The following is a 25603-nucleotide window of genomic DNA, read 5'->3' as shown; positions in this document are numbered from 1 at the left end:
GGTGTCACAGGTTCTCATGTAGTTGCCATAAAGCTTGATGCCAAATTTCTTACTAAGAAAGGTTCTTGTGTAGCTCTCAAAGTAGTTTCTATTCTTTCCTTGGTAGGTTCTTGTGTACTATCCTTTTTTAAAAAACAATTTTTTATGTAACTGTCGTTTGCCTTAAAGATGATGCAAAATGAATTTAACCACGCTTCGATATACTAGTGTGATTGAGTAGTTTCTTGTGTTACTGTCTCTCTTTTTGAGACAGGTTCTTATGTAACTACTCGATAGGAGATGGTTCTTGTGGTTCTACTTCCTTAAAGGCAGACTCTTTTGGTTCTGCTCTCGAATGATTGTTCATAATTGGTAGGCTTGAATTTGATGGTTGCCTCTCATTTCTTGATAATGATGATTTTAGAGGCTTGAATTTGATGGATGGTTGCCTCTCATTTATTGATAATGATGATTTCTTTGGCCTCCATTCTTTCTTCTACTCTTATTGAGCACATTGTCATCACTACTTGAAGATGATGGAGGTGATCATGTTACACAAAGTATCTTGGATACCCAAACATAAATGTTTCCAAGGTAATATCCCTGGGTCTCCTCTAGTAGTCTTGTGGGAACCCAATGGTATTGTATCTTCCTTGTTGGATGGTGTCGCTTCGTTATTTGATGTCAAGGTTTGTTGTTTACATGATGTGGCGGCTTTTGATGTCAAGGTCTCGTCGAAACCCAAATATATAATTCACCTTCAAAGTACCCTTGGGAGTCTAGTAGATCCTTTTGGACCCACATTTGCTAAGTTGCTCTTCTTCTTTATTGCTTGCTAGTGAGGCTCTTGTACAGGTTGAGAGGTGGACATAGACGTTGATCCCGATGCTTGAATATTGGTCCATTTGGTAGCATCTAGCTAGGTTAATTCATTACCAAGTAACCCTTTATAAGTGTCTTGGATCCAACTTTACAAAGAATAGCGGCTTCTGTTAAGGTATCTGCAGGAGTTACAAAAAACTTACAAGAATAACCTGATTGTCCATGGAAACATTCGGTATTAAGGAACCAACAACCTTAATTGAGGTACCTTCTATGAATTGAATTTCCTTTGTGTCTTGGATCCAACTTTTATCAAGAATAGCAGCTTCCGTTAAGGTACCTGCAAGAGTTACAACGTCTCTTGAATCACGAAATAATCCTTTATAAGTGTCATGGATCCAACTTTAACCAAATAGCAGCTTCTGTTGAGATACCTGTAGGAGTTACCAAAACCTTGCAAGGCACAATGTGATTGTTCATGGAAATTTTCAGCATTAAAAAACAAACAACCTTAATTGAGGTACCTCCTATGGATTGCATTTTCGAATCATAGGCTTGAAGGAGTACCTGGCTGAGATGTTTTAATGTTTCAAGGAGATGAGGTTGTTGCTTGCTCAACCATCTGCCACGGCCTGTATTCGGCATGTTGCACCTACTTAGGTTAGCTCTACCAAAGTTGAGATGGAGTGATACCACCTCCCTAGTATGATTGGAATTATTAATTGAAAGTTCAATTTCATTGAGTACCACTCTTATGGTGTAAAAAGGTATAATGGTGGTAGGTTGAGGTGCATAAATTGAGTTCCTTTAGCAATTGGCGGATCTAATGCAGCTAGTGTATGTATCCAATTTGTTGAGTCTTCTAACTCTCGTAAAGGAGCACACCCAAAGTCTTCAAGACTCTTTTTGTCCTCTTCCTTATAAGCGTTGAATATATTTACCGATGTTAACCTATTGGTAGTGTCAAATTCACTTGTGAATAGATTCCTCGACATAGCCTTCCAAGTTTGGAGATCCACCCTCATGACTTACTCATCCTTACGTAAATATATAATATTTAAGCTCCAATCATTGACTAATCCTACTGTTGGCATGAAAGGTCTACCGAAGATGATGTCATAGCCATCCGATTGGTTGGGAAATTCCATTACAACAAACACACTTAGTAGGTCAAACCAAAGGTCTTAATCGTGATGTCTCTTAGAACTCCTACCGGTTGTGTTGTTGCTACATCCGCCAATTTGGCTATGAGATTTGTGCTATCCATCTTAGGTCGTCCCCACTTGGCCCAGCACTGCTCATTAACTATGCTTACACCAGCTCCACCATCCAAGATTGCAGTCACACTCTTACCTTGGTAGGAGATGGGAAGTATTGCGTTGGTGTCGTCAATTTCAAAGTATTGGCCCAATTTGTTGACAAGTTCCTTGGAAAAAGTGTTGGTTCGACTTTCTCAGGATCAGTGGACTCAAGAGCTATTATTTGCCCATTCATCCAATCCAAGAGGTCTCTCCATAGCGTGGGATTACCCCGTGATAGTGTCGCAATGGGCATCTTGATCTTAGTGGGGACAGGATTGCAGCTAGTCCGGCTACATCTCGAGGTTGTGTGATTGGTTCACCGCCAACCAACTGTCTCTCTTTAAACCCGTAAAAGGACATATTGTCCTCTTCTCTTACTTGGTGCCATGCAGGGTCCTCCTCAAACATCTTATGCCTTAGAAGTGAACGTCCTGCCGATGAACCCTGTGATTGTTCCTCGTCTACTCTTTCAAGTATGGGAGAGGCTTTAAAGGCTCTACTAAGGGTCTGGTAGTTAGGATGGATTCCTTGTTGGCCTTGAGCCGTAGCTTAAATTTTGTTTGGTAGTCGCGCACCAGTTGTTGTGCCTCAATCAGGCGTTGTTTCTCAATGACATGGTTTGGGTATTCGCTCTAACCTTTGGGGGTCATACGTTTCCTATGACTTAATGCTCCCCAAGTGCCATCCCCTCTTTTTAGTGGTTGATTAAATTGTTATCGGCTGAGGAAGTATGACTAGAAGAGGATGAGGTGGTTGTGTCCTCATTGAATCCATTTTGGATAATCACCTTGTTAGAACCTGTTTCCACCTAACTGCACCCTTGTTGTTTACCTCTCTAGGCTGGGATGTACTAGCCTTATCTCTTTTGGCCTGCTTACAAAGTTCCTTGTTGATTGCCTTAGCCTGGGGCCTTGTAATTACATTTAAGGATACAGAGGACACTTGCCCTCTCTCAATGCTGAGAAGATTAAGAGTTGCAATCTTAGGTGCAATAGACGGTGTTGCTTGTCTCTGTATTGATCAATCTTTATAGAGTGGTGAACTCCACACCCAGTGCACAATGGTACTTGACTGTTTGAAGGGCTGCTGTTGGTGCGGATGGGGTGTCCCTATGGGGACAATCTTTCAAGGAATGAGATCCTTGACATTTAAAGCACGAGACTGATGGATTAGTCACTCCGTTGTATGGACACTCATTAGTCGTATGAGGACCTTGACATGTGTAGCATCGAATCGGTGGTCTCCTTGTCAAGGTGTTCATATCTCTTGCATTTTGAGAGACAGACACGGTTTGATCTAGTTTCAGAGCCTTGAACCACTATCCAGCCTTGCCATCCAGGCTCACACCCGAAGGTGCTGCATTTATCCAAGTCTCCAATATCCCCAAACATTTTACAAATCTATTCAAATCTCTCAACATGGAATACTGGATCTCTGTCACCTAAGAATTTAGTGATTAGCTTGGAGATCGTGACCGATTTGATTCTGGAAGGGTTTTAGTCTCTGTTGCCTGTAAATGTTGGAAGTGTGCCCCTTTCTAGCGCTTGCACTAGCCTTCCTCATTGCCTCATTGGTAAGTACCGTTTATGGAGTAGGCGATACCTGGGAATATGGTGACCCTACACTATACATTAGTGGTCTTGGTGGAGGGTTCCATGTATTTGGTTGCTGTACAAATGTATGATTTGGGGACTCTGACCCATTAGGCATTTACATTCGATTGGGCCCAGCAAGCTAGGCTGGAGGTCTTCTAGGGAGTGGCATGCTCACCCCAGGCATAGGCCTGTAAGGGTCGGTGGCATACCTATAATGTTCTCTGGATAAGTAGGAAACGACGAAACTTCGGATGCCGAGGGGTCTTAGTTGTGAAGCTTCTAGATTACTACTTTGTCCACTATTTTTCGGCATTTAAAACTCTTAAGGGATTTGGGGACAACCTCACCTTTATATGACAGGCCTTTCATCAAAGGATGAATATGGTGGCAATCCATTTTGCTTGGCATATGGGTTTGGCACGTTTGTTTGTTCGGTTAATCCAAGCCTCCCCATCATGTTGGAGAAGGTTTACCTTAACCTAGCTACGGTAGAAGGGGTAGGAGACTGGGGATTATTAAAGCTGGTGCTTAGAGCCAATGAGGCTCTAACATTGGCGGATTCTCCCATGTCTTCGTCAAGGCTCACGAACTCTTTTGAGCTAGATACGCCACCTTGTGGTGGTTCATGTAAGGCGTAATAACCGACTTTCGATCGTGTTGATTCTAAGGATGTAGATATAAGTGTGCAGATCGACAAGACGGTATTTGAGGCACTATCGTCAAGCTCATGGTTAGCTCCTAGGACTCTTCCTAATCTCAAGTGCACGTGTTGGTCAACACAATCAAGTGCACATGTGGTCAACACAGTCGAGACCCCAATTCTAAGTTGGTTCCGGCAAGGTCAAGGGGTGGCAATCCATCTAATTCAATGAAATCTGTATGCCGATTTCATCCTTTCATGGAGCTCACGGTGCTAATTTTAAAGTGCTAAAATTCACTTATCTCCAAGAGGTCGTTGCATTAATGCTAACACAACAACTTGATAACATGACGACTTGATAAAGCAACGACTTCACAATAATTCTAGAGTCCTAGATCCTTTAAGTCGAATAACAAATTGATCTTTAACTTGGTGATGGAGGTTTCATTACTTATAAGCACTATTGAACTATTTACATAAATCTTGAAATATCAACTTCTTCCCCTTTAGTTTTGTAGTTCAAAGTATTCTCTGCCAAAAATCTATGTATCCCATATTAGCTCTAGGTCTTGTTCCAAACCTTAGAAGTTTTTCTACAATCTCTAGGTCCTTGAGTCGAATTATATGAGTTTTTCTTCATTCTTTGCTGTTATATAAGTATGTTTGATGCTGCTCACCTCTTCAGCTAGTTAACAATCATGAATCCATTCTTCACATTTGTTGATACATACTAGTGGTTTCCAATGAAACCCAAAAACTTATATGAAGTTTGTTTTTGCAATCATGCATACATGTCTTAATATCTCCTCCACGTAGTGCTGCGAATCTTTTTGCAACAAGCCAATCTTTATATCTTTCAAACTTCCATTTAGATAATACTTCACTTCATTTCTCAGTATTATCCTTATTTTGCCTAGCAAATCACATAATTTTCAAGCATAGTTTTTGCATCCCGCATTCATTGCTTCATTGACTACCATTTGCCAATCTAGTGAATAGGCCGATTCTTCTAGCTTCAAGATTGTTGCCATTACAACAAGCTTAGAGATTTTTACTTGAATTGATTTACTAGTTTAAACATATGTCAATCTTTTTTTTCCTCCCTTTTGACTCATCTTATTTGTTTCAATTCTTGTGCAATTTCTTATTGTTGTTCTTGGCCTTTCAACTCAACCTATGATTTGGTCCTTTGAGTAATTACACACGACTTTCAGACCACCTACTAAGATACTATGTTGTGCATCATTGTCTATTTAAAGACTCATTTTCTTATTGGTTGGATGATGCATCATTTTGGCTTTACTATGCTCACCATCATGTATCAAATGGATTTCCTTGATTTGGCATCTAGTTTCTTATATGATCATGATTGATATGAGCATATGCTATGCTCCCAAACATTCGAAGAAGCCTTAACTTTTGTTTGTATTCAAAGAATGTCTCATATGGTATCATGCCATGACAGCAATTTGTTCAATAGTAGATACTAATGTCACGTTTTTCTAAGCACATACTTTATAAATTCCGCCTAAAAAGCTCAGTTAAAGTAAATGAATGACAATGTTGTCATTTTTGGATGACGTCAAACTTTTTAACTTGACACAGTCATGCCTTTTATGCCATGATTTTGAAGGAGGCATTGGTTGGTGTCCTATTGACATTACATATGCATTAGGTTCTCGTACTATTTGTTTGAATAACTTTCCTTCTTTGACTCTCACGCCAATCCCCACCAAACATTACTGTGAAATTATAACAATGACAACCTCTTGTTGTGTTTGAGAATAGTTAGAACATCATTGATGTAGCCTTCTTTTTCTAAATATTATTGATAGGAAGTAATATATATATACCTTTGTAAGACTAGAAATTGATAGGAACTAATGCTTTATCTTGAATTGTATTTGGACGATTGCCAACAACGTAGATCACATTCCTTGATCCTTCGCTAAATATTGAAGATAGGATCTGATAAATTAGAAAATATATTTTTTCCCTTTCTAATATCTTTTTAATAACCTAGAAATATATTTTCTCCTTTCTACATCTTTTCTGACCTAGTTTAGTGGCTTTTCCTAGCTTTTGGAGCTTTCTGAGAAAACAAGTGAACTACGATTGGCCTTCTTGTTTTTGTGGAGCTTCTTGCAATCATTTTTCAACTTCTTCCAGCGCTGCTCTCTTGCTTCGCTCCCTCTATTCCAGTGCAATGCTCTTGTATTCTCTATTCCCCGTGCTTATGATCCAAAAGGCTTCTATCTAGATTGTGAATTTCTCTAGAGCGGCCTTAAGTAGCTTTAAGCTTGCTAGAGCCCTAGAAAAGTGTTTTCTTAGCAAAAATTTATGCAACAAAACACCTTCTTGAGGAATTGCAATTAAATTTTTATCGTGCTCCTCATCGCTGACATTGTGGGCCACCAATTCTTATCTATGTTTGCTCTTGCCTCGCAATTCACTAAAATCTCTCACTTCAATCCTACATATTTCCAATCTTTGCACAACCAAACAGATAATTACAATTTACAGCTTCAACAATTCTTGAATTAACTTTTATCGAGAAGGTACTTTTATCGATTTCTAAACTATGATATCTAAGTTTTAAGAATTTGGACAAGTCAGCTTTGAAAATTTTCTAACTCGAATTCTTAGAACTAACTGTTTCTAAAGTGAGTTTTGTGTTTTAGAGTCCAAAGAACACGTATGTGCACACATGGTGAACTCATATATGTCAATCTTGGTATTTTGTTTAGATTGGACGCTACTTGAAGAGATTTTGGACGTGTCTTAACGTAGATATCTCCACGAATTGCCAGTGGCTATTTTTCTTTGAATATTTGAGTTCATATTTGGGTTCTCTCTAAGGATCTATGTTATTATTGTAATTAAATCCTTACATCATTGAAATTAAATAAATATACTAAGGACTCGCTTCGACTGATTCACACCTCATCGGGTGCTAGTGTTTCTTAGTTTCTCTATCTCTTGTGAGAATTTTTGAATGATATAGGTGTAATTATTGATTCCTGTCTAATGGCCATTTGAAATTCTAAGTTTGCGAAGTAATTAACTAGAAATTTGCATTTTCACTAACGTGTCTATCAAACGAGTGTTTTATGTGGCCACTTAATCCACATCCATGTGATATTTTGGATGGATGAATGGTACATCCATCTAATGCTCTTGAGGGTGAAAATTTGTCCACTAATGCAAATATTTAACGATCATGGAGATGCCATCCTCAATGCTTTGAATGAACATGCCTACATGAGCATCTCATACTAACACATAAGAGTTGCCTACCCTCAAACACATGATCTCCGTGTGGTTGATAGATTGGCATTGTGGAGCTTACAAATGCCAACAAGTTGAACATTAAAGGCATGGCATAATTTCAGTGTATGGCTTCACATGAAATATGTGTGAAGTATCAGATATGTACCAAGGCTCAAAAATAATTTCAACCTTCTATAATGATGGGAATGATGTTCATTCAACAAAGCCGAAATTCATAATAAAGGATTCATTTTCCAGCGTTGTTGGCACAAGTAGCAGATATAAAAACTTTATGCATTTAATGGCAAAGTGATGAAGCCGAGACATGCATGTTCTACATCCAAATAGCTCACTATTGACATTTGCCAGAAATGTGTGGGATATCATGATCAGCTAAAGAATGGATGACCAAGAGTGACTACACAGTAGGGATGAATAAGGCTCACATCAATCACAAAAGCTAGGGTCTAGTACAATAGCATTTCTTTTTGTGAGCATTCTTTATGGCAAGATGCACAAGTTGTCGTTCAAAAGATACAAGCAAAAAAGGGCAATAACCCCTCTTGATCTTATGTGCACAAACTTGGTTGGATCTATCAACCTAAAACTTCTGGCCGAAAAATATCCTAATGACTTCCAAAAATCTTGGCATATTTCTTGAGCAAGAAATCAAAGACATTTTCTCAATTTCTTGAAATCAAGTAAGTGACATGAAGATTAGAATTTTGAGATCTAATAGAGGAGCTAGGTATAAAAGCAATGAGTTCAAAAAAGACTTTCAAGAAGAATAGCATCAAGCAACAATTTACCACTGCCTACTGCTAAGTCCATGTTCAAAGACAAGGCATTTTTGGGGATTTTCGGTAAAGCAAACTATATAGGTTGTACCACCTCGAATCCAACATCATCATCATTAGCAAGGATGCAATCCTTAGAGAGAGGGAAAGTGATGTCTTAAAAATGCAACCAAACTTTGGGATAGATGAAGAGGAGAAAGAGGAAGAGGATGCTTCCCAACCTCTGTCACCCAAAAGTGAACACTCTGAGGATGATGAAGACTTGTAGCAACAAATCTTGAAACCCATAGGTGGAAAAACAACAATTGTAGTAGCCTAAAGAAGATGAGAAAATGCTAAAGGTTTATGGCTATAGAAGTGGTCATTTACTCTAGTCCTTTCATTCTAGAGAGCCAATGTAAATGCTAATATCCCACAACATATCACCATAAAGGCTAGGTTTACACACATGCCTAAAAATAGTCACAAGCGTTGTAAGGGTCTACAACTATTCAACACACACGCACGCTTAATTCCTACACACTTCGTAAAAGTTTATATTATACCATCCATGGTGCACTGCCTTATGAAAAAGTCCCACAACCTATGAGACAATCTAAAAGAACAACTTACCATTGACAAAGTCACATCTAAGCATACGGTTTCCCAAACACAACTAGACTTTGTCTAATCCCAAACAAGGTGGCAATTTTCTGTAGGCTTAGGACCAACGAATTGTTGAGCCGATTCACTTGCTATAACGGTTGATCTAGTGGGTAGAAATCTAGCCATCTTTGTCAAGCGGTCCATGACAACCCATATGGAATCATGATCATGCACGTTCATGTGTGATAAAATCCATGAAAATACTTTCCCATTTTATTGCCATGGATTTCCAAGGGATGTAGGAACCCCGTGCTTCGAAGGCGTTCTGCCTTGGTCAATTGACCAGTTTTGAACAAATTCTCTCATCTTGGGCCTGTAAAAACTATGTTTCACAAGAGACACAATCCTGCACTACAAGATGTCCCGCACTAGGTGCATCGTGACACTCTTGAAGAATGTTGGATTGAAGATCCGACACATCCGATACACAAAATTTATCATATCGGAACATCAAGCCATTTTGAATCATCCACTAACCTCCTATTGCCTAAAGAGTAGGTGGCATAATCCTTGATTCTTGGTCAGTCACTAAGCTCCTGCCTTGGACCTTTTGCCAATATTGACTGAAATGACTCAGTCGCGCAAAGCCCTCTCAAGGATTGAAATAAGTCAGAGGATATCTCGGTAAATGACAAAGCATTTACCATCTTAATCCGACTTAAGGCAACAATAACACAATTGAAAGAACCCTTCCTATACCGAATCTCAAAATCAAAGTCCTGCATTAATTCCGTCCACCTAGCCTTCTTGCCCCTCAAATCATCTCCTTCACACACATATCCGATTGACAGATGATCAGTCAATCGGACAAATCTGGATATACCACTGCATAAAGCTCATTTTTTATAGTAGGCCATCGATATTGAGTATCATCTAGCTTTTTACTCTCAAAAGCTACAAGTCTACCATCTTGGAATAATGCTATCCCAATGGCATAATCACTCCCATCAACCCAATGTTAAGATGACCAATATGGTCCTTTAAAGTCTTGTTGTAAACTAAGATATCATTCCTATACACAACAACAAACTTGCCCAAGTACTCTCGGAACAAGTCATTCATCATCTACTAGAGGATTGGTGAAGCATTGGTCGATCCAAAAGGTAATACAAGAAGTCCTCTAAAGTCTTGTTGTAAACTAAGATATTATCCGAGAACACAACAACAAACTTGCCCAAGTACTCTAGGAACAAGTCATTCATCATCGACTGGAAGGTTGTTGAAGCATTGGTCGATCCAAAAGGTAATACGAGAAACTCGCAATGACCATACCTAGTCTGAAAGGCTATTCTTTCAATATACTTCACGTAAATATGGATTTAGCGGTATCCAGTACGTAAATAATCTTGGTGAAATACCTCACTCCAGCCAATCTGTCAATTAAGTCATCACCGTGAGGAAGAGGATACTTATTCTTAATTGTTACTTTATTTAATCTTTACTCTACTTGGCTCATCCTATAAGGTGGTATACTTATCGGCTAAGCACCTTGGACTAAATCTATGCGATGATCCACTGTCCTTTTTTAAGGTAACTCTTCCGACTGCTGTTCGAGAAATACATCATTAAAATCGTTTAACCAGTTCTTTATTTCAATATGTTCAACCACACTTAAATCATTGGTATTAGACACAAATACAACAAATGAAGAAAAGGGAATCAAAACACATTGAAACACATCTAAAGAAGTTTTTCATATATTCCAAACTTGAATCACATTTACCAGTGGTCCCTCGGAGGGATGTATATCATCACACTGTATGGTAAGACAGGTGTTCCCGTGCAAAAGAGAAAGAGCATGTGATTTCCAACCAAATTGGACATCATGGTTTTTAAGCCATTCTATGCCCAATAACAAGTCCACATGATCTAAGTGCACAACATAGCACTCCAAAATATCATCGTAGGCTTGAATCTTGGTTGGAAGTCGCTCCACCTTGCGATCCAAAAACTGATTCCCAATAGGAAGCTACATCTCATAGATGTGACCACTAGATATCATAGTCAACTATAGTTTCTGCACAAGTTTGTGGTTAACCAAATTGTGAGAACTACCCTGGTCAAAGAGAATATGAATCCGTGTCCCTTTGATCTCTCCATAAGCTCGGTAGAGATTGTGAAAGCCAAACAATGAATTATTAAAAGAACGATCACAAGAATGAGGGCGTGTGAGGACATTAACAAAAATACATGTCAAAGTAGTCTGAGAGGCTATCTTTGAGTTTAGAGGTGGTCCCGATTTGATCTTTGGAAGAGGTCCTTGTGACGTTCCTTGCTTCTTTGAGCAGTCAGTCTGAGTGTGCCCATGCTCCTCACAAAAAAAAACATTAACCTTCCTTTCGAAGCCGAAGCCATCGAAGGAAGCGCTCCTTAGTGCCTTAACTCGGGTTTTGCTTTTTCTGAGAAGGTACATCCGAAGACCTCACTTCTCCCGTGCTAGAAGCTAGATGAAAGAACTTTCTTTTGTTCTTTCCTTGCATCTCGGGTATAGCTGTCTTCTTAATAGAGGCCATTGTATTATCATATTAGGGTAGAGCTTTTGTTATTCTTTACCTCTAACCTGTATTAATCAAGTAATCTAGCTACAAAGAAACGCAAGAGGGTAATAAGATCCATCTATGTAGCCCGAGTCTGTAGATCCCGAAATTTTTATAGATATGTCTCGAAAGTTAGATTCTGTTTCATCATATCGAGAGCTTTGAACTTAGCCATAATATCATAATCGTCTTCCTTCTTGAGAAATCCAGTTCTAAAAGCTTGCTCAAACTCCGTCCCAAGTGGTTGCTTGAGGCGTCAATTCCTTCCACCAGAGAAGAGCCTTTCCTGCTAGGTATCCAACTGCTAATTGAATTCTTTTATCCTGAGAATAGGGACGGAAGTTGAAGTGTACTTGCCATTTATGGAGCCAAGTATTGACCATTTCCTTCTTCAATCTTTCTATTCCCCAGAAAACTGAGATGGAGCTATATTCGGTCCAAGAACCGAAGCCAGCGCATCCATTTAGTCAAGGCCTAAAGATGAGTCTGCATCGCAATGATCTGCTGAAACATCTGCTCAAGATTCGAAGTCAATACCTCAAATTTTTCCTCCAAACCTATCAGGAATTGATTGCATAGTTACCAGGGAACGGCATTCCAACATCCGGAACGTCTGGAACACCATTCCGGGAAGCAAGGCAGAACCAGAATGGCCCCGGAACATCCTTCTTTTTTAGTGGCTCTTTGAAAGTTTCAAATGGGTATTTTAGAGCTTATATAGAAAGTTTAAATCTGTAAAATGTCAGTTTCTTTCATTTTCTAGCATAGTTTTATGTCATATGATGGCGTGTCGTGTATGATGTGGCGTTCCGGTTCCCATTCCCCCTTCCCGAAACGTTCGCATTCTGGCACCCGAATTACCGGAATGTTTTCGTTCCCTGGTAACTATGATTGATTGAAGGCATCTTTGGTAACTAGATCTTCATAAAGATCACAGTTGTCCATATCGACTTCTCTTTCAGACATCTGCCATCCCTGTCTAACTGACGAATTCAGGAATCCAAAAGCACTCCAAAACGAATTTTGCAAATACCTGGAAGGGCCAAGCAAATTCGCCTTCTCCTACAGCAAAATCCCCCTCCAAGAGTTGGCTCTAATACCAACTGACACAACCACGATCACTCTTGGAGATCCGGACCTCCACATAAGCACAAACAACCAATAATAGAACCACAAAGAAAGAAGCAGGCAAGCTCACCACCCAATGAGGCTCACGAGTCCAACACCCGTAAGATCCGAGCATCGAGTGCTGGCACAAACATCTGCATCCAACCAGTCCACATACACCTTGGTGTCCCATACCACCAAGAGGCACCCATACGGCCTCATGATTGCACTAAGGATCCATACTACGCTAGAAAGCAGGTGCGCGTCCGCAACACGGTCCAAGATCCATACCAGCAACAAGGAGCAAATCTTGCTCTGACTTGCACACCTAAAACCTGAACCCTTGGGCTCCTTATATAGGCTCAAGCGGCTGCTAAAAATAGCAGGAACCCTAACTCGTCCATTGCCCTTGTAATCCAACCTGAGAATCACCTGCCTAGCCCCAGCCTCCCCAGGCTATCTGAGCTAATCCTATGTGCCTAAACACACGTCAGCAGATACGATCCATGCACATGACAACTCTCGTGGTACAGTAAGCCACCCAATCACAATTTTTGGAAGGCCGGCCCAATGATGGCCCTGCTCTTATGAATAACCAAGTGTAGCATTCAATTGCCAGCCTCGGCCCACTGCTCAAAAAATGGCACCACGCTTTGATGTTGAAATTCTTCTCATCCCAAACTTTACAAGTGACCATGTACCCTCAGCCTCCATCAGCTTCTACTGTGTAGACAACACTACAAACCTCTCTCAAAGCTCTCCAAGATCCAAAATCAAGGTCTCACATAGCAGCCATGAAGAGGATCTCTCTTCATATAGGTCACCAAACAATGAACCATCTTAGGGCTCACCAAAGCCAGCTCATCTAGAAATTAGCCAGGGGTAGAGAGGCCTTGCTTTGAGAGCATGTCAAACTAGCAGCCAAAAATGTACAAGAACAAAACAGATACAGTACATGATATTACAGACAAAAATAAAAGATGATATTGCACCAGAACTCCCCTCACACTCCTACGAGTACAAAATAAGCTCTCATAAGATAGACTAGACAACTCCTTGCCCTTAGCCACACAAGAGCCTTTTTTTTAAATCTTTAATAACACATGCGACGAGTTTTCCTTACCATGACCACCACCCTCTAATATCTGACTTACAAGTAAAATATACATTGACTTTAACAGACATTAGCCTTGAAACAAAAAAACTAACCTACAAGAACAAAAGAGTGGAACGCAAAAACCTTTAATATACCCCCATGTGACCACTACAAGGACAACCCCACGTTTCATTTACGAAGCAGAAATGAAAGGATTTAAATGCATGATTTCAAACATTACCCATTGACAAACATACACGGCACGAGCAATGCACAATTGTCTAGGAATACCTTGCAGATACATCTGAGGACATTCAGCTTACGATGATAAAAAATTGAAAACCAAAGACCACACAAAAATTTCTTACAATTTTATCTTCTTGTGTATTGCATCCATTTCCTGCCCAAACCTGGAGAGTTTTAACTTGCAAGACTGCTCTTGCAAAACAATCTCTGTGCTCAACCATATTACTGAAATGCATCCAACCCATCCCTTGTTGAGAAGCAAAGACATAATACATTCTCTACACTTAAAATATGATAACACTTCAACTTCTCTGTGGTTCACTTTACAACCAGTAAAACCTGCTTGAAATTTTAGATGTAAGGACTTTGTGGTCCCATGCCGAGTGCCTTCCCAATTCAAGATGGCTCCCTCATGTTTACTCTAAGGTTCTACAGAAATACAAGCTGGATACATTATTCCACCTTGAAAGAGCATAAAAATGCATGAAACGATCTCAAGGATACCTCCTTTTTCATCATTTCAAAACACTGTCCACATTACGACCTTAGAATGGGCCTTAGCTTGTGACTACATCTCTAATATTGTACACTCCTAAATGCCTTTCTGAGGACGCAGGAGACTCTCTAGCTAAGAAGTGATGTACCATTGCAATCAAGGATTAGCAACATCTGCACCCACTTGAGAATTGTAACAGTATCTGACCTAAAAGTCAAGATTGGTGCATTGAGGGTGACCGCAATGGCAATGGGTTGTAGAATCCCATCCTAGTTGGTCGAATTGACTTCTGAGCCCTAGATGCCATGGTTTCATTTTGCATTACTGGGTGATGAACACTAAGCAACGGGTAAGGCTGCAATGGTTGTGGAGGTGGGGGAGGTGGAGGAGGGGGTGCGGGAGGTAGGGGGGGAGGTGGAGGGGGAGGGGGAGGGGGAGGTGGTGGCGGAGACCATGGTTGAGGCAGAGGAGCTGCACTCCCATCAAACCCAAATGCTGGCATATTCATGGCACCAAATGAACTAGGCATATACTGTGATTGAGGTGGCAGTGGAGGTAAAGGAAGTTGCTGTTGCATAGAGGATGTAAAGGATTGTAGACATGCAGTGTCATTCTGGATTGCTGTGGAAAGAGAAAGGATCAGGCCACTTTCTAGCATCTTGTCATGTTGTGCATTTAGTTTCTGACGCTTCTCCTGAGGCATAGGAGAATCCAAGAGCATTGGCACAGTCCTCAAGGCAGAGGACTCTTGAGCAGCAAGTGATGATAATGCAGAAGTAAGCATCTGAGCTGAAGAGGTGGAGGCTGCCAGCTTTGCTGCAACTTCTGCAGCAATAGCTGCTGCACTCTTGGGTTTTTGGGAGTTAGTTACCATAGGATCCATACTCTCGATTGAATGGAACGCTTTATCATCTGTGGATTTCTTGTTTAGATGTGGGTTTACAGAAGTATCCTTTAAAATATTCGAAGCATTCTCACTAGGTCCCCGCTCAATGATTTCACCCAAGCTTGGACTACTTTTTAGGACTTGTTGCCTCAGAATGCATGCATGCCCAGACTGTGCTTGAGCGATCTGCAAAATCCAGCGTAAAGCATTCGGCACTCAGGTAAGATTAGTAACCAAAGTCCAACAGTGTATATTGCACATCCATATGAAAGACATATCCTACTAACCACTTATTTCTGGTCTAAGACTATCGAAATTTAGTTTTTTATGGAGTCCACCTACATATCCATCCCATTCCCCTCCCTCTCCTACTGAAAAATTAGAGATCCTGTGGATCTGTGGAGTCTTGTTAAGACTTTATAAAAATTCAGATTGGACGTAGAAACAAGAGTACATACAAGCCCATGTAGGAAAAATTCTCCCAATAATTCTGGGCTGTCACACCAAAGATGTGATTAACAATACTTAGTTGAATAGGGATGAAGCATGCCAGACCCCCTCACAAGGCCTGTCCTCTTGAAAACATCCACACATCCTTTTTAACTCTCAACTAGTGGAATGTGCCACATGGCGAAGCGGAGCCTACTATTGAAGTCGACATGACAGGTACAGCATTCCACAATTGATTCATTCTCTGGTCATGATTTCCCATTCTATAACACGTCAATCAATAATGATCTGGTGAGCCAGCCACCATATTTCCACCAACATGACATCGATGTCTAGTATTGTCAAACAAAGGGTCACATGACCAGCAAGTAGTTTGTTGGCATCTGCCTCCTTATTGCCTAAGCGCCTCTCACAATACACATTCATAACAATGTAGAAATTATTTCTCGATACCAACATATAGGTCCTCTCATAATGTTTGTCAGCATCTGCCTCCTTATGGCCTAAGCGCCTCACAATACACATTCATAACAATGTAGAAATTATTTCTCGATACCAACATATAGGTCCTCTAGTAATGTTAGGAGATACTTCTCACTACAAACGTATACATCTTCCAAATAGAAATCAACTATCTGCAGTCGAGATAGTCATTCTTGTAAAAACTTTTTGGATTCATGAGACTATTTCTAAATTGCAAGAAAAACGTTTGCGCAGGCTGACAAATATCCCATAACTTTCCATTACCACCTATACCAAAGTCGCATCAAATTGACCAGCTTGTTGCACGCACACTATGTTAAGTTTTTGTGTGCACTAGTGTGTGATAAACACATTAAAGAGAGAAAATAAGGATTTATTAATGCTTGCACAACCATAATAACTATGTACCTCTGTACTGGGATAATAATTCTTGCACACATGTACCACACTTGATAATAATTTACAAAGGGATCTGACAAGCTGTACCTTAAATTTTTTCCATAAGGTGCACGTACGGTTACATGTGCCATATATATAGTACCTAACTAACATATTGTAATTCCTTGCCGATGTCTTTGGAACATGTGAAAGCCCTATTGCTATTATGCTCTACCTCACTCTGTATGACAAACTCGTGGGCATCATGAGGTGGCCTAAGGTTGTGAGGCTGCAATGAAGAAACCTCTAATGAGGTGGGAGCTCGCTGGTCCAACACACAATCTCCTATATGTCTGGAGATTGGGGTTGAATTTCGTGTCCTGCGTCATCGACTCAGTGTGATCTTCTCTCCAGTGAAGAAAAAACAGTTGATCCTTTATTTGGTGAGCTCAAGGAATTATATGGGGCTCAAACCAACGCATCACCTGGAGCTAAAATACTCCAGGTCTCTACCCCATCATGCATCATAGCATGCTCTTGGCTTCAGGTTTCATATCAAGAGTCTCTATCCTTAGCAAGCATAGCCACAATTTCTCAATAGTTGTGGAAGTTGGGGTTCAGGCAGGGGATTCATTTAGGGCATTCTTGTCAAGTGCAAAGGGTGGTGCAGAACTCCTTGAGAGGATGTCTCAGCTGCATCAACTTGGCATTGTAAAAATAGGTGGTGGTGTCGTGCGTATTAAGGCACGTGTACTTACAGATCTACCTCACATGCATGATAGCCATGGGCCAGCTCGAGACGTCATTCGACAGATTCTAGATTGAGGCAAGATGAGAGGCTGAGGTCACATTGACGCTATGCACTCTATGTGCCATCCATGAGGTGGAGAAAAAGGATGTACTGATGACATGTCCCAAGTACGATGAGATCAAAGTCAATATTACTGCTTGTTTGACCAAGATTTCTACACACGAGTCGAATCACCGATTACATAGACCAGCACTAGCCTGCCCCCCTTTGTATTAGAGATCACCAAACATAGATACTTGGACCAGTGCTGGCTACAATTGAAGAGCTTTTATTGAAATTTTGCAAGGTGTCTCTTGACACCAAATTAAGTCTTAGAGATTTTACCACCATTAATTGTTATAGCCTCTTGCAAAGTGTTTGTTGACACCAGAGAATTTACAACTCTTGCAATTTTACATGGAAGGACCAAATAAGTTGAAATTATTACCCCTACTGGGGGATACTAAAGCTTTGGTTAACAAAATGGGCATAAATCTAATTTTTAAGCACCCTCAGGCTTGGAGAGTAGGCAAGGCTGATCAAATTCAGAAACGCAAGGCACAGATCAACTTGGATGGAAATTAGGGCAGTACTAAAGGGGACTGTGACATACCTAGATGATGCCCTCACACTCTTGCGACATCAAGAGCACAGAAGGGAAGGAATGATGCAAGTAATGGCAACAAGATAGGAAGGGATATGGGCCGCACACACAGACGGGAACGTGATCATCCAGGAAAAGAAAGACAGAGAAGAAAGGATAAAACCAGCACATGACAGTGTCAGGCCTATGGGACAAGGGTATAGGACATATTTGTGTGGAGCTGCAATGGTACCTATGGCCTATTCCAAGGGGGTTCTCAGAGATGTTATCTTTTATACTGAGACATACAAGGTCCCTAAGAGAGGGCTACCCATAGTGACCAGATACATCTAGGAGTCTACACATAGGAAGGAGATGAGGAGAGAGAGAATGGGGTACAAGGTTCTAGGGGTGTAGCACTTCATTCAAATCACACCTAAGACCGTTCATTTCTATGGTGCGGAAGGTGGAATGGATAGGAGTTCAGATATCTGATGCAACCGCATGCCTGATCTTCATTGCAGTGTGTTACTTCCTCCAAATGCTACGTTCTATGTGCATGAGGTCACCGTGGAGAGCTACAGCCCATATGAGACGATACAAGATGACATCCTAGAGTTCTTCAAGCAAGGGGAGACCTCCTATGGAACTTCAATGCACATATGGAGAGCAGAGACACGGGCCTATGACTAGACTTTGGACCTGATCCCCTCAAAGTACCAGAGGTGGACTCTTGGGATAGTAAGGCACTCAGATGACGCACCATAGGTGATGGGTATGTGCATACCTCTTGAAGATGGGGGGCGGTACATGACTTGATCATCTATAAGGGCGTTCAACGATGGTTGTCATCTAGAGGCCTTACTGGTTTCCCACATGGCGGGGAGACACGTACAGCCGACTGCTTGATGGGGTGCCCAGCCTTTGTATCATGTGAATATGACTTTTACAGCCCCCCCCCCCCCCCCCCCGCTGGCTCGGCGCCAACCATTCGTATCTAGCATTCGTCATCTCAACCACTACAATTGACACAGGCCCCGATCCCCTTGCCAACACACACACACATGTATGTATGCGTGCGTGTGTGTGTCTGTACACACACACACACACACTTTTTTTTTGGTGTGCGGGGGGGGGGGGGGGGGTAAAAAGAACTTTCCATTATGAAACATGTGTATCCATGGCTGACCCAAGATGGACCAGCTACAAATCAGAACTAGGAACAGTTAAGAAGACCAACAAACCATGTACATTCATAGCTGTTCAAAGTGAAGCAGCTACTACACAAACTAGAAACAGTAATAAAAAACTTCTGACGGGGCCGAAGGAAGGTCCCCAACGAAATGAGCATCCTGAAGAGACCCAAACCAAGAAGCTCGAAAATAAGGCAATACACACACACACTTTTTTTTAAATTAAAGTGAAAACTTTGAGTGCTTTATATTACAAGAGAGCTATCCACACATACACACACACATATTTGTGTGTGTGTGTGTGTATGTGTTCAGTGATGCTTGGTGTTATTTCTTTTGGTCAACTCTTGGCACGTAGACATATTGCTTCTTCTCTATGTCACAGATGTTTGGCTCCCAGGGAATCCATGCTTCATCTTTTTTGGAATAGCCCTGTCACCCGTGACTTCATGTTATTTCTTCAGCAGCACCTCCACGCACACTTTCCACTGCTTGCTTTGGCAAACTTTTTGGGATCTTTGGCATTCACCCACGGAGACCAGAATTTCATCTACTTTTCACATGGGTTCAATAATGGGCACTTTGGACTTTGTGGACAGACATGAACCACCGTGTAAAAAAGTGTGTACACACACACACACACACACACACCCACATGTATATATATATAGAGAGAGAGAGAGAGTGATGAGTCCATGTATACTTTGACCATGCTCTCAACACGGTCTACCAGAGCTACCTGTCTCATGAGCTATCGACCTTCCTTGGAGATGATGCAAATCTCGCCCATGCGTCAAACACCCTACTATTAGTGGTTCAGGATGCTGCCTGCAAATAATTCTCATGCTTGACTTGATCTATAGCATGCCCTCTAGCCAGGACGATGCCCCAAAGCTCATGGTTTGATTGTGAGAGTTAGGAGATGAGATCCCACCTCACACATGCGCATGTCCGAGACATTTGACGACATCCAAGGCACAATGGATCTCACACCACCTTACATGCCGTAAAAGGCGAGCTTTCCTCTCACACATACTTGATGAGGTGATTCTCTCTTTTTGGAAGGGGGACCTACAATTGCATGGGGGCTTCTATTCGAGGGGAAGCCACCCATCCAAATCATGAACTCGATGAGCTGACACAAATACGCCACGTCACTCTATGATGTTGTAGGTCAAGTGCCACCCAAATGTTATTCTTGCCGAGGCCCACCACATCCATCATGTCTATCACATGAAATGTGTGGGCTGCACTATGCAGACCCCATAATAGAAGAGCCCAAGACCTATAGATGAAGCACTTTGCACATGGGCACGAGGCCTTGGCCCCAATCCTAGCACAAATGTTAAATCATGTCGTACGCCATGGCTTCCCGCCCCATCCACTTGGAGCACCACTACCATAGTATTGACACACAAAGCAATGGACCAACTCATCTTTTATCACATTTGCTGTTGATGTAGCCCTTGCCATTTACTGACCCTGAGAATGGCCAACTGATTATTATCTGCCTTTGGACCAACTGCCGCCAATCGATTTTGCAGAATCTTCACCTTTTACCAAGTGGCTTCCACCCTGAACATTAACAGCCAATTCTAAACACTGACAACTCATACCACATTATTGGTCTCGCATAGATCACACAAGATTGTTTAGCCCTCTGATGCAGCCCTTCCAATTAAATGGACACAAGAACTGAATCTCCAGTTGTCCCCACGATTAGAGATAGCCTTAGAATCTCTAAGCACCCAATTTTTCACATCCTTGTCCATAAGAGTCCACCTAAATTAGGGGCTTGGACTCCACTTTCACTAATCTCCCATATCACACGTGCATCTAGGTGGGTTCTGAATCTTTATCTTCTAGATTGAATAGCTAGGCCGCCACAATTCATGTGAGATGTCATTGCTGCATATGAGAAATGCTTCAAAGAGATTTAATGAACTTCAATACATTAACCTCTTGTCTCATCTGTCTTCATGGGAGTGCCTTTCTGCTCGCAAAGGTCTTGTCCTTCAGATGTCAAAGTAGTACAGCTGAGATGCAGACTTTATCTGGGCTAATTGACCACGGCTTTTACCACGCTGCCTCTGAAACCATGTTGGAGAAACTAAGCATATACAGAACTGGGCTCATATACTATGTTAGGATCCCCAAGATCTAGCTTTCTCACAGCCTAAATACTAAGCGGAAGACTTGCCAGACTAAAGCTACACTTTCAGCACTCACTCTTGAAGATGGGTGCACAGGTGCACAAGTAATTAATTCAAAGAGACACTCAGCTTTGGAGGGATATGAACAGCATAACAAACAGCCAAATATCTCAATATATATTGCACCAAAAAGAGGTCAAACTAGTACAAAGAGATTATCCCTCACATGATCATACACCTGCTGCAGTGTCTGGGTCCTGTGGTGAGCATGTATGCTGCTCTGAGATCTATCTCCCTCCCTCTATCTGCTGTGTTGCTCCCTGATGAGCTTCCATGGCTTCAGAGGTTAACCAAAATGCCTGAGACTTACATGTCTCAATGCATATCAACTGCTTGCAAGTCCAATGAGGCAAGAGCTAGGACCCCCTTTTATAGGCCCCAAATGGCCAACCAGACTGCTGACCAGAGCTGACCTTACGTGGGCCCACTGAACTCTAAATCTGGCAAACTTGGGCCTGGGTTCAATAAGCAATCCCATTTCACTCTGCCTTTGGCACCTTTGCTGGGATCTCCACTTGCCCCAGCCATGGACTCCCTTTGCCACTTGCCCTGTCCTGTTGCACATCCTCTTCATGCTCCAGCCATTCATGCTGCCTTCCATCCAGCCTTTTATTCTCTGCTTCATGCTGCCCATGTAGCAGCCGGTTCGCTGCAGTGCCTAGACAGCTCAGTAAGATTCAACCAAGGACAAATCTTTCAGCATATACTCTAAGATTTCTAAAGCAAGGTTTGGAGCATAAGATGTAAACTGTCACTATATTCTTGAGAGCCTTGTTAAAATGATGCCACACCACAGTTTCTACCTCTCCATGGGCTTAGACAATTTATGCATTAGTGTTGTATTTGTCTTGGATGTGGATGCCCGATGAGAGGCTCCACCCATTCAGCTCATTGTATCAAGTTCTTTCTTGTTGCACCACTGATTTACACCTCCCATAACTCTTCATAACAGATAGAAATGATACAATTAATGGGGTATATCTTCAGTGGTATATTTTAATGTGAAAGTGTATGTTCGAAAACCACTTCCTAAGAAATTGATGTTCTGAAACCATTCTCTCAAGTAAGTCCTATGCCTCAAGACAAGGTACCTCAGTCATTGCAAAGACATACCCTCAGCAGCTTTTCATCCACCTCCTACGAGTGATCCACATCAATGAGAAATTTAATACTGCAGGTTCCTTTCTTTTTCTTCCATTAGCAGTCCTTTTGCAACATTTTTCAATATCGCTGCCAAACTGATGGCAATACAAACATCTATCTTTCTCAACCTTGACTTACCCCCATTACAAAAAAATTGTGCTTTTTCTATACCTTAAATTGCTACAAAGCCTGCTACTAGCACTAGAGGCTGTGGAAAGTTTGGAGACTATTTGCTCCGCCAACAATAAACTTACTAGCTCAAGATGATGGAAGACCCCTTGAGAGAAATGCTAAGGGTTGTAACACATACAACATATGATGGAGCTGAGCTACTCCAATTGAGACCAATTTCTCGTCTTTAATATCTCATGATATTGACTAACAGACTTCCATCTGACATTTTGGAGAGATGCTCCGTCATGGTTATTTTCAACCCATTTAACTGATCGCATAGCACATTCATGGTTACATATGTGTGCCAAAATATCCTAGGCATCCTTAGAATCCTTCCACCTTTTAATATTCTTCCTGGTATCCCTCTTCACTGATGATGCAATATGAGACATAGCTTGGGCATTCAGCCTATCAAACTTGTTTTGAATATCATAAGGCAGGATTTTTTTCTTCTTTTTAGGGGGCTGGCGGGCGGAGGGTGCCAAGAATGTGATAAAGACCCCACTAGTTGCCTTACTGGCAGAAGATGTGTCAGCAAGCCTTGTTCATCACCTACACAATGTCCCTCTACCATGCCAACCACAATTTCTCCAGCAGCATAGAAGAGCATACAATTATCCTCCATATATATTGAACAAAACTATGAGAGAGAGAGAGAGAGAGTGTGTGTGTGTGTGTGTGCTGGCAAAAAGCAACCAGCAGAGAAGGCATGTACTAGCTGTTCAAAAATGTCCATCTCATTTTGAACTCGACCCTTTCTTGGTTAGAAATCGTTATGGAGAGTTTACACGTATTTCTTCAAAAACTGGCAATATTTGAAAACCCCTTGCGATGGGTTTTTTGTCAATGCTAAAACTGCCCGACTGCATTCAGAGCCAGTCCCGTATATTGAAACAGTGCATGCACTTTCAAGTGCCTTCAAGTATGTGCCAATCTAGTTTAACTCCAATAAACACTTTAAATGACCCAAAATTCCAAATTTGTTGTAATATGCAGAATGGACACCATTATTTGGTGAAAGCTGAAACAAATAGTGGCCTTGTGAAGCATGAAGTCACCAACAGATCCAAAATCTGAGTTCATGTCAGCAAAAACCATAGGAAATACAGATCTAAAATGATTGTTATTCGCTTAAGTCACATGTCAGGCTCCAAATCCACTCAAAATGCTCTCATTGACTATGGAAGTGAATGCAATACAGAACTACAAAGAGCTGGTGTATGAACTATCCAGATGCATCCATATGCATTGACTGGGTGAGTTTTTCCTTGTATCTTTTGCCCTGAATTGTACATAAGCAAGTATCAGCAATTCCTAATGGGTGAAAGAAACCACTTTCCATTATCCGCATCTGTATGACAAGCTGTATGGCTGATGCCACTGCTCTTTAGATCAGGCTACAAGGCCTTCCCAACACCAAGAAAGCTATGGGACAACATCACAAAATACTAAGAAATCGAAATCCTAAGATTCACCAAGTACATGACCTGATATGGGCAGTAGTTGATCAGCTCAACATGCAAGCCCAATTTATCATTGCTGCAAGCAAGTGAAGGAACCAGGATTTCCTAGATCAACAGCTATTGAACAAAAACAATGCGTTTACTAATAGCTTTAGCAACTTTCTGCAAAAACTTTAGTACTATCTTGAGTACTTCCTCGACAAACTGATGGCCTAGCAATGCACAGCTCAGAAAGTAATCAAGTGATATGCCGCTCTAGTACCCTGCCACGTTATGGATCAAGTCTGGAAGAAGGGCTCAGAGCCCGAGACTCGAGACCTTGCTTAATATTTTGTAGGCTGTATCCAAGAATGTGATGGGGGCCACCATTACCAAATGTCTACACTATGCCCCAGCCCTCTTCTTTATGTCCTTGAAATTGCAGAATCGAGAGAGGTTAGTCCATCCTCCCCTAGAAATTTGTATCTTGATAGAGCCCAGAACGCTCCTACACCTCATCCCTGAACCAGGACCCTAGCCTCCTCATCATTGCCTGAATGAGCTTGCACCTGACTCCTCCTTTGACTCCATCAGCTAAGGTGTTGCTCAGTCATTAAGCTGTCTTTACTGAGCTACGCCCCATGACCTGGAAGCCTCGTCTCATTATGCTTGCATTTTGATACCTAGATGACCCTACTTGAGTGGAGGGAATACTCCCCTTGCAGCTATTTTGCTAATGCTATGGCCTCTATGTACATGGTTCATATTGAAAGTATAGTGCTCCTATGGTCAGAGTGCGTATAGATCATTACATACATGTATGCTCGGAGCTCCACATCCACACATGAGCAGTTCCATGTCAGCATTCTGAACATGAAGACCCAACTCAGCTATGACAAAGGCTAACATACAAAAGAAAGATCATAATTAAAAACCATATTTTTAATCTGAGCTATGATTGCTTGCCAAGATAAGACAATCTCATTTCATTCTCTCCCAAATAAATACTTCTAAGCTACTGAAGCTAGAGAATGTAGCAGAGAGGGCAAAGCATCGCTGCACATAAACTATGACAGTCGGAAAAATAGACAAGATCACGAGGCAAATTTTGCATGCCTCGTAATGTGGCATGAACACATATCTAGATCAACTAAAAAACATGCTGTAAAAGCAAATGGAACAATGCACATATAATCTCATGATAGTCACCGCTTGCTTTTACACATTTACTTTCGGACAACTAAAGAACTATCTTTAACTGGATGCATCTCCAGCTTTGCAGGGATAATATAGAAGCCTCACCTCCCACAGTTCATGCTTGCTGTCCACCAAATCCC

General features: G+C 41.4%; 1 protein-coding gene across 6 annotated transcripts in view; it reads right to left on the bottom strand.

Annotated features, from left to right (window-relative positions):
- Positions 1 to 783: 783 nt before the first annotated feature.
- Positions 784 to 25603, bottom strand: part of LOC147885075 (uncharacterized) — a 103256-nt gene continuing 78436 nt past the window's right edge. For 4 of the 6 annotated variants that reach the window (XM_087397703.1, XM_087397700.1, XM_087397702.1 and 1 more), the window contains one exon: positions 14084 to 15603. In XM_087397703.1, the coding sequence (XP_087253829.1) occupies positions 14746 to 15603 (858 nt within the window). In that variant the 3' untranslated portion in view covers positions 14084 to 14745. Of the gene's footprint in view, positions 1142 to 14083; positions 15604 to 25603 lie in introns of those variants that run through there. The other 2 variants (XM_087397704.1, XM_087397705.1) reach the window with 2 other exon arrangements.

Source organism: Dipteris shenzhenensis, chromosome 26 (assembly GCF_047967505.1).
Source record: "Dipteris shenzhenensis isolate YYH24624 ecotype China chromosome 26, Dip_SZ_1.0, whole genome shotgun sequence".
Taxonomy (NCBI): domain Eukaryota; kingdom Viridiplantae; phylum Streptophyta; class Polypodiopsida; order Gleicheniales; family Dipteridaceae; genus Dipteris; species Dipteris shenzhenensis.
Note: the sequence above shows the minus strand (reverse complement) of the source record. Positions and strands in the feature narration are given on the sequence as shown.